Source organism: Cercospora beticola, chromosome 2, assembly GCF_033473495.1.
Source record: "Cercospora beticola chromosome 2, complete sequence".
Classification (NCBI taxonomy): domain Eukaryota; kingdom Fungi; phylum Ascomycota; class Dothideomycetes; order Mycosphaerellales; family Mycosphaerellaceae; genus Cercospora; species Cercospora beticola.
In genome coordinates this window covers 285120-299830 of record NC_088936.1, presented here as the reverse complement: position 1 = coordinate 299830, position 14711 = coordinate 285120, and the positions used below count along the sequence as shown (strand labels likewise).

At 55.5% G+C, this 14711-nt stretch overlaps 5 protein-coding genes across 5 annotated transcripts; all 5 read right to left on the bottom strand.

Moving 5' to 3' along the window:
* Positions 1 to 228: 228 nt before the first annotated feature.
* Positions 229 to 3141, bottom strand: RHO25_002274 (uncharacterized protein; the record flags this gene model as incomplete). Its single annotated transcript, XM_023594869.2, has 1 exon — positions 229 to 3141. One exon carries the CDS (start codon positions 3139 to 3141, stop codon positions 229 to 231), a length of 2913 nt encoding a protein of 970 aa, XP_023459697.1.
* Positions 3142 to 6289: 3148 nt separating this feature from the next.
* RHO25_002273 (uncharacterized protein) lies at positions 6290 to 6651 on the bottom strand (the record flags this gene model as incomplete). Its single annotated transcript, XM_065602219.1, has 2 exons — positions 6290 to 6375; positions 6510 to 6651. The coding sequence occupies 2 exons, from the start codon at positions 6649 to 6651 to the stop codon at positions 6290 to 6292; spliced, it is 228 nt and encodes a 75-aa protein (XP_065458291.1).
* Positions 6652 to 7454: 803 nt separating this feature from the next.
* Positions 7455 to 8774, bottom strand: RHO25_002272 (uncharacterized protein; the record flags this gene model as incomplete). The annotated part of the gene is made up of 1 exon (XM_023594871.1): positions 7455 to 8774. The coding sequence occupies one exon, from the start codon at positions 8772 to 8774 to the stop codon at positions 7455 to 7457; it is 1320 nt and encodes a 439-aa protein (XP_023459490.1).
* Positions 8775 to 10091: 1317 nt separating this feature from the next.
* RHO25_002271 (uncharacterized protein) lies at positions 10092 to 11369 on the bottom strand (the record flags this gene model as incomplete). The annotated part of the gene is made up of 3 exons (XM_023594872.2): positions 10092 to 10454; positions 10527 to 10620; positions 10684 to 11369. 3 exons carry the CDS (start codon positions 11367 to 11369, stop codon positions 10092 to 10094), a joined length of 1143 nt encoding a protein of 380 aa, XP_023459489.1.
* A 3098-nt stretch (positions 11370 to 14467) lies between these two features.
* Positions 14468 to 14710, bottom strand: RHO25_002270 (uncharacterized protein; the record flags this gene model as incomplete). The annotated part of the gene is made up of 1 exon (XM_065602218.1): positions 14468 to 14710. One exon carries the CDS (start codon positions 14708 to 14710, stop codon positions 14468 to 14470), a length of 243 nt encoding a protein of 80 aa, XP_065458290.1.
* Between the last annotated feature and the right edge of the window lies 1 nt (position 14711).

Here is a 14711-nt window from a genome sequence, read left to right as displayed (position 1 = left end):
AAAGAAAAACATATTCGATGAGATAAAATTCGCTTTTCCTTTCCTTCATACCATTATTCGGCCGTCTCATCCTCTCACTGCGGAGAAGGCAAAATGCGTAAGCAGCGCCTCGCTACTAGAACAGCTCATCGAAAGAAGAAAAACAATATCCTACACACGACCCAAAACCCGCTTCTTTTTAAAACCCAAACGCTTGATGCTTAGCAACACCTTCCCTCCCGCCGTTTCTCAGCTTGCCCCCCTTCCGACCCTCGTCCCATTGCGCACCTGCAGCACAAATTCGTTCAAATCCACCTCATACCCATTGCCTAACGTGACATTCGACTTTAACGCACTGCTCCCGTCCGCCAGGTTGCCACCCCGCAAGAAGCTCTGTAGGTTCTCTTGCGCATCTGCTGCGGCTTGTAAAGTCTTTGCGTCCTGGAAGACATACAGCACTGCAACGCGGGCGAAGTCGACAGTGCTGTTGCCGTCTGTCAACAGAGTTCCGGTTGACGATGACGAAGAAGTAGTCGCTGTTGCCGTCGTCGAAGTCGATGTAGTGACTGGAGTCGGACTTCCCGTAGCTACGAGAATGCTGTTGCCGATGGTGCTACTCGACGCATCCTGCCTCTTTGCCTTGGTAGTCTCTCCATCAAACGTCACGAGCTGATTCTGCACATTGCAGCTCATGTCCGCTCGGGAAAAGAGTCCAAGCAGTTCTTGCCTGTCCAAGGGAATGCCAAACTGAGACTCTGAGCTGTCCAGCAGCCGCGGAAGTGCTTCACCAATCGTGGCATTCCCGGAAGAGCCTGTCGATATGGAAGTACATCCCGACTCCTGTTTTCTTGAGCAAGTAGTTCCCGTGTATCCATTGACACACAAACACTCGCAATCGCCGTTACTGCCAAGGATATTAGCCCCTCCGTTCTCGCACGTCAACTGGGCGGCGCAGCTTCCAACCTTTGTCGATCCGGAATTTTGATTGGGGATCACGACAACGAGCATGACGGGAACGACAACAGCAGCAGCAACGAGAAGGAGGAGCAGGAGCATAAGGCAGATGAAGAGCCATTTCGGCATGCCGCAGCATCGTCTTCGCTTGATCATGCCAGCGTCGCTATCACTGTGCAGCTGCGAATGACGATTCTTTGACGAGAAAGCCGCGAGACTTCGTCGAAATGCATTGCGGGACTCGGAGGGTGTTGACAGTGCAGGTGGGGGAAACGCATTCAAAATGTCAGACATGCTTCCGGAACGTCGCTTCTTCTCGTCCAGATTGTTAGCACCCTCGATCCAGTTCATGCCCATTCTAGAGGCAGTCTTGCCACGGTCGAGGTTGGATGCCAGCTTGGTGGCTCTTCGGATGAGATCAGGTAAACTTGTGAGTGATCCTCGTGCCTCAGCTTCTTTGACAGCGTCAACATTGAGGCGAGGCGGCCTACGCTTGCCTTCGCGTGCTGAAAGTCCGCCCATGGGCCGCTTAAGCTCCTGAGCTTCCTCTGTGCTGAGTGCACCCCCTTTCTCCAGACCATCGACAATGGACTCTCTCCGCGGATCATCAAGAGGCACGAGTGGCGATCGCGTGCGAGATCGCTGCGGGCGAAGCGGCGTTGTCGCACCAAGAAGTTCCTTTGACTGTCGCTGTTCGAGCGTGGGCCTGTGGTCTAAGGATGGGGAGTCGAGAAAGCCAGTGCCAGAGCGGAACGTCTCGCTTGGCGTCTTTCTGCTCGAACTCTGCTTATCTGGTGAAGGACCTTCCTGTCGATGTTCTGCAATGGCCACCATTGGGATACTCTGCTGTTCCTTTTGCGCGTCTGTATCTGACCCTTCACTTTCAGCACCCGGCTGCGTATGTCCTTCAAGCATTTCCTGTGCCAGAGCTCTAGAACGCTCAGTGCGCTCAGGGCTATCAGTAGTTGCAGTTGAACCTCTGACACTCCCGTGCGGCTGACTGATAGCAGTACCAATTTCGCTCTTAGCGTCATCGATGGCCCTCTTCATGTGATCCGAGCTGCGGACAGTGGTCAAGGTGGGCTTGCTCCTCTTTCCAAGACTGGCTTGCCGGACAATGCCCGTCTCCATGTTCGCAGAGTCGAGGAACCCAGCAGGCTCGGGTGTCCTGATCTCCCCTCGCGCAATCGCAGGTTCCGTAGGGGAATCGTCGTAGTCGAAGTCCTCAGACTCCGTGTCAGACGGAGGTGGTGGTCGCTGTATAGGTGGAGCATTCGCCATTTCCCGGCCGCGATCGAGATGACTCTGAGTAATTCCGATCGGGATGGCATTGCTGCTGGCGAAAGAAGTCTTGCTGTCGTGACCGGCAGTATGCGCGCTCACAGTGCGAGTGCTACCGCGCATACTGTCGGTCTCCTCCTGAATTGGATGCACTGGACCGACTTGTGGATAGTACGATGGAGGTCCTCTTCGCGACGAAGGAGGAGGTCCCAATGGTGGTCGACGGTTCTCCGGCTGTCGGTATGCGACTTGTTGATGCACTTGCGGGGGAGGATATGGCGGGATGGCAGAGAGACCATCATCGTGACCAGCTGCCATGTTCGGATGCGGACGATCTGGCAAAGGATAGTTTGGAGGAGGGACATAGCTGTAACCATCGCCAGTCCACTGGCCATTACCATGATGCGATCCCATTGGAGGTTGATAGTGCTGTCGGCTGGCGTGTGCCACTGGAATCATACTTCGAGGTGGGTCGCGGCGCTGATACTCGACTCGGCCAGGAGACTCATCGGGTCGTTGAGGTCGCGGCGGTGCTCGACGGGGACTGCTGCTGCCGTCACGCATTGGACGTGGTGCAGGAGGTTGCGGAAGCGGCCATTGATCATTTTGTCCATAGTCTTCTTGGTAGTCGTATGCACTACCGTCGTACAAGTGCTCCGAGGACTGCCATGTTTGATTGCTGGGAGGATAGTAGTGCTGTTGCTGCTGCGGTGACTGCACTCGTCTTGGGTCGCGTGCAGGTGGAGGTCCGGGGTGATCTGGTCGCATTGCAGGCGGCCCGCGCATGCGATCTGAAGTAGCGAATCCTGGTCGAGGTATGCTCCGATTCGAAGGGTGGACGTTCTGGCGTTGTCGAGGCGATTCATGCGAGCGGCGGTATTCGGGTTGGGGCTCGCCATAGCCTTGATCATAGTAATGGCGACTCATCCTCGGCGGACAATCAGAGCAGCGGAAGTGGCTGCACACAACGAACAATGCACGTCACAATGGCTGTTCGTGGGCCGGGCTGGCGTTTTCGTTGCGATCGTGCAGAGCTGCAAAGGGCCGTCGAGAATCCTTGCCGCACTCGCAACTCCAATGGATTTTGCGCACCAGAGTCCGGGAAAATGCAGGTACGCTGCGGTGTTCTACGCTGTCGTCGACCTTGCGGATGGCGGTGCTCGTGGCAACTCGGAGTTGCTGCTGGGACTAGTTCCGCAAGGCAATCTCCTCCGCATGCAACGGTGGCCGGTGGACTGGGGAGAGATGGTGCGGTGCGCGCGTGGCTGTGAGTGGTACAAACGAGTGTGGTGCAGTTGGTGCAGCGTCAGCGATTGGCGGTCCTTGCCTGGAGCTGCAGTTAGCCACGCCGGTCGCACTGAGGGGGATGGTGTGCGTGTTTCGCCAACCACCGCTGGGCCATGAGCTTACCAGAGGACTGTGTGGACGAAGACGATCAGCAACGGGCGTGGAGAAACGAGGGCATGCGGACACGCGGTAGGAATGCAAGGTTTCGTTATCGATGGTGTGGCCGTTGACTGTTGCTGCTGCCGCTCGGGCGTGCTGCAAACCGGTCGTCGTCGAGTCGTTGACGGCCGTTCCGTCTCGCAGAGACTGCCAGTGTGTCGAGTTGCAAACCGCTGCCGACGTGTCCAGGTCGTCAGTGGCCAGCGGCGTGGGCGCTCCAGACAGCAGCTAGCGGGGGAAAAGATCAAACGAGTGTCGTTGCAGCGTGCATGAAACCCCCAGGCCGGCCAGAGAGAGCAGGAGCTGCTGATGACGACGCAGAAGAGAATGGGAAGCAAAAACGAGGCAGCTGCCAGTCTGCCGCACACGAACAGAAAACAAACGACGAGCTGCTCTCAGCCGAGCGAGGTGCTGCTGCTGGGGAGGGCGAGATGTGGTGTGGTTCCGCCGCGAGCACACGCCATCCACGCGCTATGCTTTCGCTTATGTTTCTGGAAGCTATCGTGAACCTTGTCGGCAACTCGTCGCTTGCGCGCTTTGGGCACAGCTTTGTGCGGGCACACTTTCGCTGCGGGTCCCTCTCATCTCTCTTGAGCGCACCACAGTCTCACCTAGACTACAGTCTCACCCACCGACTCCACTGCAATTGTTGAGCCCTCGTTCGTCGCCGTCCTTCTCCTTCTTGTCGCCGCCGCCTCCTCCTACTCCCGCCGCGATAATAACAGCTTCCACAAAAGACAAACGTGTTGGCGACGCGGGGCCGCTCTCCTGAATGCCGGACGCGACGCTGCAGAAAGATCTTGGCGCGGGTATAGGATGAAACCAGCCTTGTCGAACGGATACAGCCTGTGGCGTCCGCGCTGTTCGAATCCAGTCTCAAACCCCTTCCAAGGATGCCAGGGTCGTCCAGATGGCGTCCGTCGATGACTTGTCGCAATGGTAAGACGGCACCGCCTCACCGTGATGGCCTGCCGTCCCCGTTGATGATTTGCTGCACGAGTTCGCAGTCAGACTGCCTCACAACCACTCAGTGAGCCTATACCGCGCTGTCACTAAGTCCTGTGGCAACGGTCAATGCCGGACGTGACGAGCTGAGAAAAAGACCACAACATCCTGAGACGCGACTGGCATGAGCTTTGGAGATCGTGTCATCACGTCAACATGAAGTCTGATTAGAGTACGTCTAGTTTACCACATTCCTCAGCCAAAGTATCCGTGCGATTGGGATTGCGACATCCTCACAAAATCTCCGCCCTTTACCCACGTGTCGGAGACTCAGTCTTCGCCCCTCAACACGCAAAAAGCATATGAGAGGGTGGCTGCGAAAGCTTAAAGCATGACGCTGAAACGGCCTCGAGCGCGGCGTGCCTATTGGCTACTGTGTCAACGTCGTTCGCGCTCTTTGGAGTTTTCCCCGACATCATGAGTCGGGACCAACCTGCAGACACTCAATAAGCACGACAAGTCGCCGAAAGCTGACATCAGAAATGTACCGCGATGAACTCTTCGTTTAACACGTCTTCAAGATCGGATATGAGTACGATCAGCACCGGATCTCAGTATGCCCTCATTCGAGACCCTTCAGCTGCCCAAAGATCGAATGATTATGCAGAGGCAAGAGCGGCAGGTGTGCAGCTGCCGCGATCGTGTTCAGAAGGTGCAAGCAAGATGTGGTCGTAACTGCCTCACAACTGGCAGTATTTTCGAGTGAGCTCGCACGACTACCACTTCCACAAGACGACACGAAGCTTTGACTTCTTCTACATGGCATGGAGACTGTAGACTGGCAAGCGCAAACAACAATGTTTTCGCACGATGCACGGGTAAGACCACTCCGTGCTGTTGACACTCACAGGCATTGAATTGGGCTTCCTTGAGCTGGCGACTTGAGCTGTACACGATTTCGACTTTCTTACGAGCAAACGTGATCGCAGCAGCAAATACTTCACCAAACACGTCGACGCACGAACAGCACAGCATGGATTCCACAATTTATGACATCTCCGATAAAGAGAATGCTACGCCGTGTGAGCCACAACCGTTGAGGATGAATTCCCCTTCCCTTCTGAATATTGGACTCATCGCTGACAGCGATCTCTTCAGCCACAAAATCGCCCCCTCCAACATGGTCCCCACGCCACCGCCCGATGTACAGTCCCGGTGGCGCACACATCTCGAAACCTCCCCGCCGACCCGCCACAACTTTGCGAAGCATTCTCGCGGACAGCCCCTCACGATGTTCTTATCAGCATCAAATGACAAAGCATTGGGCATCAACACCCAAAGGCGAACGAACAAGAAGCGCGTCACCACGAAGGACACCCGAACCTGCGGCTGGTTGTACCACATATCAACAAAGCCATACATCCACAACTGTACCAGGCTCTCATCCCCGCTTTGGCAGTCAATCTGATGAACGTCGAAAGCTCACGACATCGGCCGGAGCTGGAAGCGGTGCTGATAACAAAGCAACACCAACAACCTCGCCCAATTCATCCGACTCAGCCACCAGCGGATGCAGAGGAGGCGTCCCGATCCAGAGTCCCTCGCCCGCCACACGTGCTGCAAAGCCGTTGCCATTGTGCGCCAAGAATAGGACTCAGATCGGATATAGCAATCCTCTCAATGCTCAGAAGCCGACGAGAATAGCGTTGCCCGAGACAGGAGCAGATGCCTCATCGACCTCCTCGACGCCAGGAGGCGGGGCCGCTCTGCCTGCAAGCGAGACTCACAGCCACGACCCTCTCACACCGATGAACGATCTCGAGGCCGCGGTGGCAAGATGCTTCAATGACCATTCACCTACGGCTTCGCGTGAAGAGAGGAGAAAGACATTGCATATTGTGAACGGCGGCGTGCAAATATCCTCTCCGCAATTGGGACGTGGACAACGGCAACAGGATTCACAGCAGCCTTCGCCCGGACGTCCGCCGCTTCATTCCACTCCTCGCGCTCCTCCATCTTCTCCATCGTCGTCTTCTTCGGCGGCATGGACGGGAGATGACGTTTTCCTTCCATCAAGGCTGACAACTGAGCCCAAAATATCTTCGCCATGCCGTTTCCGCGTTCATGAGCAGCAAACGCGTCCCGCCAATCCTACCCGGGCAGCTGTCAAGCAGCACCAGCAACTCCCTGCTTCTCTGAGATGTCCGGCCGGAAGCACTTGTTCGCGATCGCCCTTGCCGCCAAGGCAGAGAGCAGATAGCGCTGTACAATTTGTCGGAATGAGAGCGAAATTGAGACTCGAAGGCGTGACAGTAAAGCAAGGTGAGACCCAGTGTACTTGCTCGTCTGCGGACGTTGGATCCTTTGAGGGCACACAAACTGATGTGAACGGATAGATCCAGTCCATGGGATTCCGAAGCGGCCTGCGAGCGATGCCGATGATGAGGATGAAGGGTCTGACGGGGAGTCGAGTGGGACTTCTTCCGCTTCATCTTCTTGTTGAAAGAGTTAAGCGATGTTGGATTTGTGTTGAATAATCCACCTGCCGTGCTTGATATTGCTCCGCGAGTATGGAGTTGGTTGGATAGCGTATCGGCAATGATATAGCGCAGAGGTTCGAGACATGCTCAAGTTATCTTGATTTCCTCATGCAAGGCCATCTCCGCCGATACTACTGCCATCACCTTGTGCTCGTTTTGATGAAATCGCTGACATCTTCTTGCCATCCATTCACCTTCGACAGAGACAAACGCCCAGTTTCTTTTCATTCGTCGTCATTCATCAGAGGCGTACTCTTACTTGCATTCCATTTTGTGCCATAGACTCATTCGCATGTCTGAGAAGCACTTTCACGGCGCCTTCTCTTCACCCTTCTCTCCATTTAGAATACTCGTACTATCAAAGCTCAGCTTCCTTTTGATGCAATCCGGGTTCCCGCCCTCTCCTTTGTCAGCCATAATAGCATCCATCTCAGCCCGTAGCATCTCCATCTGCCCCAAGTCCAGTTGCTCAATGTCTATTCGTACTGTCGTCTCGGCTTTGACACTCATTGGCCGATGTTGATCCCCTGAACCCTTCTCCAGCAGACCTCCATAGTCAGGAATTTCATCAAAGGCAGCTCTGGGTGGTCGAAATTTGTTTCTTGACTTTTTCGTGGCCTCGATGGTGGTTGAAGTGCCGAACATGCGGTCGGCGCGCCAGTTGGAGGAGGTAGAAGCGGGAAATGTGTCGAGTGCTCGGACGCGGTCATTTGCGATTTCAGATCCGAAGATGACGTTGTGGCGGGTGAGGCTGTAGAGAAGCGTGTCGAGCCAACCACAACTTGTGATCATTGCTGCTGCGACGCAGAATTCGGTGTAGCTGACGTAAACTCCGGCCATGGTCTTGAGTCGCGCGATGACGAGGGGTAGAGTGCAGACGACGTAAATGGTCGGGTAAGCGATAATGAGTTTCGCCGCGGATTGAGCTCGTTGTTGAACGGTCGAGGTGATATAGTATGAGCTCTTCACGCGAAAGCAGAGGATGATGAAGATGAGCAGGTAGATGACCACGGTAAGGAACTCGGCCATGATGATCCATAGATAGTGCAGCCAGAAGCGTTCGTTGAGGTATCGGAAGCTGATCCAGCACCAGGCTCCCGCTCGCGTATACAGATCCTTAGGGTGCAGTGCGAGGCCGATTCCAGCGCAAGCGTAGTTGAAAGTCCAGAGGGCCACCAGGATCAACCTGAAGGCCTGTTTTGACACTCGGTAGTCGAAAACGATATCGGCGAGGGAGTGCACCGCAATGGCAAGAGTGAAGATGCCGCTCGATAGATCGCCTGTGCTTACGAACCAGCCTTGAGCCCAGCATTCGGGGCTTCCGCTCACTATGCTGCGTAAGGTGACCCATCGAATATTCATCATGAATGCGACGGATTGCTGAATGTCGGCGAGAATCAAGTTGAATATCAGCACGACGAACTGATTCGCTCGGACTTGAGGACCTTTGCTCCAGAAGAAGAATCGGTAGAGGAAATGGAAGCAGAGTGCCGCCGAGCAGACGAGCGACAAGATGCCCAGGCACGACACTGCGATAAGTCCATTCTGTAGATTCGATGGCAGGTGGTCGAGTGTTGTCGGCGACTTTATCATGCCATGGGGCGGAGAGGAACTGATGCCATCGTCCATCGCGATCGCATCCTTCACCCACAGAGCCCCATACGATCAGTAGACTGAAGCGAGAAATCCTGGCGCAGGGTTGGCGCGGCGGCGGGTCAGTCGAGAAGAAGCAGCATCGAGGCTAAGTTCTTCTGGTTTCCAGGGGCAAAGAGGGCCTACGGTGTGACCATATAGGCGACAACTTCGACTAGAGACGACTGCACAAAGTCCAATCAGGGCTTGCTAGAGATGTGAGAGCCGCGTTTTCCGCTCAACGAACCGAGGGAAAGCAGAGGCGGCAACGAGTGTACCAGCTTTGCAGGCGCTTGTCGGGCTGGGGCGCACACATGGACAAGTGTGCAAGGTTAAGTCCTGCATACTGGAGAGTTCCAGGTGCCAGGTCGAGCGACGAGGGCTGTTATCTATACTTCATTAGGCAATTGGCGGCTGACCACGGCGAAGACGGTGACCAGTGAAGACGGAGCAGTGTCAAAAGCGATGTGTTGCCGGTGTTCTGGAGTTCCTGCCGACAGTGGCATCCTGGAAAGACAGCATGTTGCGGAACTGGCCGTCGGCGGCCTTTGGCGTAAGGCGTGTGAGAGAGGATTGCTGAACTGACGACAGCAAGAGATTCCCTCGGCTGATCGGAGCACAGGATGCGATCTCACGCGACGTGGCCTGCGAGTGTCAAAGCGGACGAGGTGAGGTGGAGGAATTTCGGCGGGAGGTTTTGGGTTCTTGTTTGGCTTTCGGGGTTTGCACTGCGCCTGCTGCTTCTCACATTGCGGATCGGAAGGTTCCTGCACAGAAAAGTATGTACCTGAGATCAGATGGCGTGCAGTCAGTCACGACTTCCTTCGTAACGCCTTCGAGATCTTTCCAGGCATTCAAGATCTAGGCTCAGATATTGCTGCATTCGGACGATGCCTTCGAGCTAAGTTTCTCTCGAAGCTTTTCTCCAGACCGTACGGCACCGTACGGTCGCCAAGACATCATGTGCTATCCATCTCTTTGACCACAAGAGCAAGCACTGTCAACATCGGCGACTCGCTCAATTCAGGTGAGTAAACAGAATGTACATTGTACATACACTGACAAGGTCATTCTTTCACTCCATAGCCACAAGGCTAGTGCATCCCTCAGCCGATCCGAACCCATCGCCCCAACAGACAAGCTTCTACTATTCACGGCCCAAGGCACGAGAATGCAGTAAGCTGACGGCTATGACCCCTACGGACAGGATCGACCTTCTCGAAACTGGCCATGCTGCCGCCAAGACACATCTATCGAACTTTCCTCGCATGTTCGATCAACGCGGCCCCTTCCGGCGATCACGACATGTTCTCACTAACTCCAAAACTTCGCGACAACTTCTCTCACATCCTCTACAATGGCCTGCGGAGCCTCTAGACAGGCAAAGTGCCCGGCATCGTCTCGTTCTTTGTACCACACAAGGTTCCCCGTACCTCCCGCGGCTCGCTTGCTGTTCGGAGAAGTGTCGTACCCCATGCTCGTGTAGCCAAATGGACATTTGATTGCGTTCTCCGGAGCGCCGCAATAGGCTGCGAACTGGTCGTGTCTGGGGTTTTCGTAATACAGCAGCGCACTGGTACCGATGCAGCGGGTGTGGAAGTACAGGCACACCGTTGTGAGGACATGGTCCATCCAATGGGGAGTGTAATGTACTGCCGGATTCGAGGCCTCTTCGTACTACACCGTTCATCAGCCAGGCTTTTTGAAAGTCCGAGATCTCGCACGACTTCACGCTCCGATCACACTCACCTTTTCTCCTATGAAAGTCATCAAGCCGACGGGATTATCTTCCAACATCCAGCTCAGACTTTGCGGCCGCGTCCGCATTAGAACCGCGTATCCACTAGAAGACACATTAGCCCCTATTTCCCATCAACATCAAGGAAAGAAGCACAACAAAACTCACACATGCTCCGTCCTCCAATTCCCCTTCCTCTCCTCACACCAACTCTCCCTCTCCGTAACATCCTGCACTCCCTCCGGCAGCGCCCCAGGACACCAGTTCAGATGCATCACCTTACACCTCTCCGCATACTTGGCTCCCAATTCCCTTGCCACCATAGCTCCCCAATCTCCCGCTTGCACGACATACTCCTTATACCCCAAACTCTGCATCAACTGATCCAAAATCCTCGCCGTATCCTTCACCGTCCAACCTTTCCTCGGCGGAGCAGAAGAGAAGCAAAAACCCGGCAAACTAGGAACCACACAATGGAATTTTTGCCCTTCACCTTCCGCCAATGGTTTTATAACTTCAGAAAACTCATAAAAACTTCCCGGCCAGCCATGAATTAACAAGATCGCTTTCGCATTCTCATCTGATTTGGATTTCTGATGCACGAAATGTAAATTTACTTGTTCGATTTCTGTGGTGAAATGTTCGAATTGGTTGATGCGGCCTTCGGCTGCGGACCAGGAATAGGTGTTTTGCCAGTAATTGAAGAGTTCGGTGGCCCATTTGTGGGGGACGCCGTAGGCTTTGTTGGCGGAGGGGAGGATTTCTTGGGTGGGGACGCGGATGTCTTTGAGTTTGGAGTGGAGGCGTTCGGTGGAGCGGATGTCGATGTGGGGGCGGAAGGGGGTGATGGACATGGTGGGTGGTGGTGGAGGTGGTGGGAAGTAACTGGATTGGTGTGTATGGGGTTGGGTATGGCGATATGTGTTTGAATTTGTCTAGTTCGAGAGAGTCCTGCGGGACTGCAAGTGGTTTGGTTCTTGAAGAGATCTTGAGCTTCTAACGTCACGCGTGAAGATAGCGTAGTGTTCTTGAAGTGTCCAGCTAAGATCAATGTGATGATCCTTTGATCAAGCAATGTTGTCGCATTGAAACTGGTATAACAGAGCAGACGTGAAGATGGAGCTCACCAGCTCTCGTGGCATGACAGAGCTTCTCCATTTGTTGGAGTTGAAAGTCACTTTGGGAGCTTGGGCCACCTCGGCTGCTGTACACGGCCAATGTCTATGGCTTGGCAATACATACATGTATGCTGTATAAATCGAAGTGGATGTGCTATGATGGTGGAGTATGCATGATGGGGCAAAGTTCACGGATGAGTCGGAGTTGATTGCCATCTCTTTCTCACACGAGATAGATTTCGCGAGAGTATCTCGCCAATGTGGTCAGCCTGGAGTAGTCCATGTAAGACTTCCGCTTGAGAGGTCTCGAATGAGGTTCTAGGAAACGATTCAGATCAGATCACCATGAAAAAGTGGCGATGTGGAACCTGTTACCCGATCATGAAAACGCCCCCGCTTCCAGAAGAGAGCGACCTTGGGGTTGTTGGATGATGCGGACTCTTTCGCGATTTGGCGATCGATGATGGATGCTATGAGTGCCTTGCATGCCGGTGCTAACAAAGAAGGGAACGCCAAAGTGGACAGGTCCAGAGGTGACCGCAAACGCGTGCTGGTTTCCGCAAGACTTGGGTCAATCTCTTCTTTGGCACGAACAGAGGTCGAGCATGCCAGATACCCAGAATGGTAACAGATGTAGGGAATCTTGGCGCGCACCTACCATGTGATGAGCATACTGAGATTTTATGAAATTGTATGCGCTCAGCTGTGCCCATGCATATCATTCAAGACGTTGTTTGAGTGGCGCTTCACGTGGCACCGAGACCGTTTGAGCGGCGCAGTCCTCGGGCCCCTCGATGACGAACGGTGTAGCAGCGAGGTTTCAGTATACACGAGACTGCCGGCTCATCTCGGGCGGTGCGCGAGGGAGTTGTCGAGACACAGCGCTGGTTGTTGTGGGAATCCGCACAGCGACTGAAAATTCTGCGCGTCGTGCAGGCATGAAGCTGTTGTGTTGCGCCGCAGAGCTGCACATCCTTTCCTGTTCCTGAACGGCATTTGAAGAAAGTTGGCCGGAGCCGTTGCGTGGTGGTGGGACTGAGTTTGGCCTCCGAAAAGGTTGTCGCCAGTCGCGTGCTTGGGCGACGCGACGTTGATCCGATGTGCCACGAGGGCGGGAACGTGTTGGAGGTTCAGCCGTGGCATCGGTGCGTGTATGGGCGCTGCGGCGTCGTGGTGGTGGATGTGCGATACGGTGTGTGTTGGTGATATCGTGCGACGAGGCAAGGCGTTCGCACATTGCTGCAGCACGCATGTCGTACAGCTGTCAAAGCAAGACACCTGCAACGCTCTCGCATCCGAGACTTTCGAGGAGAATAATGGCTGCTGGGTGGAGGTCTCTCTCCACACAACCTCGTCGCGCCACCCTCCTCGAGCTCGTCGTAGCTCTCGATCGGGCAAGGGAGCTCTGGGTGCAGTGATTGGACGCGTGCTGGTCAGACCCAACCATCCAAAGCTGCCCGACGAGACATGCGAGGACGATACAAACGCGCCGTGCTCTCCCTCTCCTTGCTCCCCATCATCACCGCCGTTCGTCGCCGCCCAAACATGGCATCGTTTGCGGATGGGCAGCATTCATCTCCGTCGGATGGCCAGGAAGCGCGATCCCACGAGCGAGGCGGTCTCGCCCAACCAGGATCATGCACGCCTCAGATGCGCTGGCAGGCCAAATGGGCGGCGAAGGAAGGGCGCTGAAAGCAAGCCATGCTGCTGTCCAACGTCCTCTCTGCTCCGCCCTTGTGCATGATGATGCGCCATTGATGACCGGCAGCAGCACGAGCATCAGCACCGCACGACGACCGCTCCACGAGGCAAGGCCATGCTTTGCAGTCGCACACGGTCGGAGCAACAACTGCGCGGCGAGGAAACGGGCGGCGAGAATGCTGCAGACGACCGACGACGACGACCTCCTCGACATCCTCTCACCTCTCCTGCACGCACCATCGCCTTCATCCACTGTCGGCCGGCCGTGTTTGATCGACGGCCCGGTGGTTCGGTGCCAGCAGAAAGCGCAGCGCAGCGGCAGCGCGCGAACGAGCATTGAGACAGCGGTCGGCAGCTGGCAGCTGTTGATTCGGCTTCGAAGCGGGCGGCGTCATCGCCATTGACCTCGACTTCAAGTTCAGCTTCATCTCTCCGCGCATCGCACAGCAAACAGCATCGCATACACGGCCATCAGCAGCACGGCTGAAAATAGGCAGGTGAGTTTGGGTCGTTCGTTTCGCTGCCCGTGCGTTTGGGGGCGTTTTGACCAGCCTCGTTTCTTGGTCTCCATCATCACCGTTCCCAGCCTCCTCGGCCTGCACGCGCTATACCCGTCGTCACGTCCCTGCCCCGTCACTTCTCACCACGCTCGCGTCGCGCTCGCTCCCAACTCTCCTTCCCTTGCCAAAGCATGGCTGTGGTCTCACTGTCCCTACCCCCAGCACCCCCCAGCGACTCCGCCCTCCGCCGCTCGTTGCTGTCTTCGTCGTCGTCGTTGTTCTGCATCGCCAGATCTGACCGCGCCGCCGTGTGCTAGCGCATCGCACCACCCCGGTCGACACTACTTCCAGGACAGGCTGGGTCGGGAATTGCCATTGGCACTCCAACTCACTTCACCGCACACAGCATTCGACGCTGCTCGCTCGCCTGCGACGACCTGCGCATACAGGAGCCGTGTCGGCCCTACTCCGCGGCACTTTTAACGACCGCTACGATTCACACGACCGTCACGACCAGCGAGCTGCCGTGTACACGACCTCTTTGCAATCGCGTTTAGAGCACGCTTCTGCTGTTGAACGATTACGATTACACGACCTCTCGCGACCCTCGAGCTCTTCCGGCAGCGTTGGAAGTCACAGTCTCCGCCGCACCGCGCGCTTTGAAGAACCCAGACCTTCTCGCTTGCGATCCACGTCAGTAGACGCTCCCGTCCGGACAGAGCCCTCGCCCACGCGCTTTCGCGAAGAGTCTCCTCCCCCGCGAGCACAGACAACTCCACCAAAGGCGGCGTACCATCGCAGGGCCACCAGTGCGCAGTACAGCACTTCGACAACACACCCGGCACTTCGCATCTCGAAACGAACCCACTCGGCCATC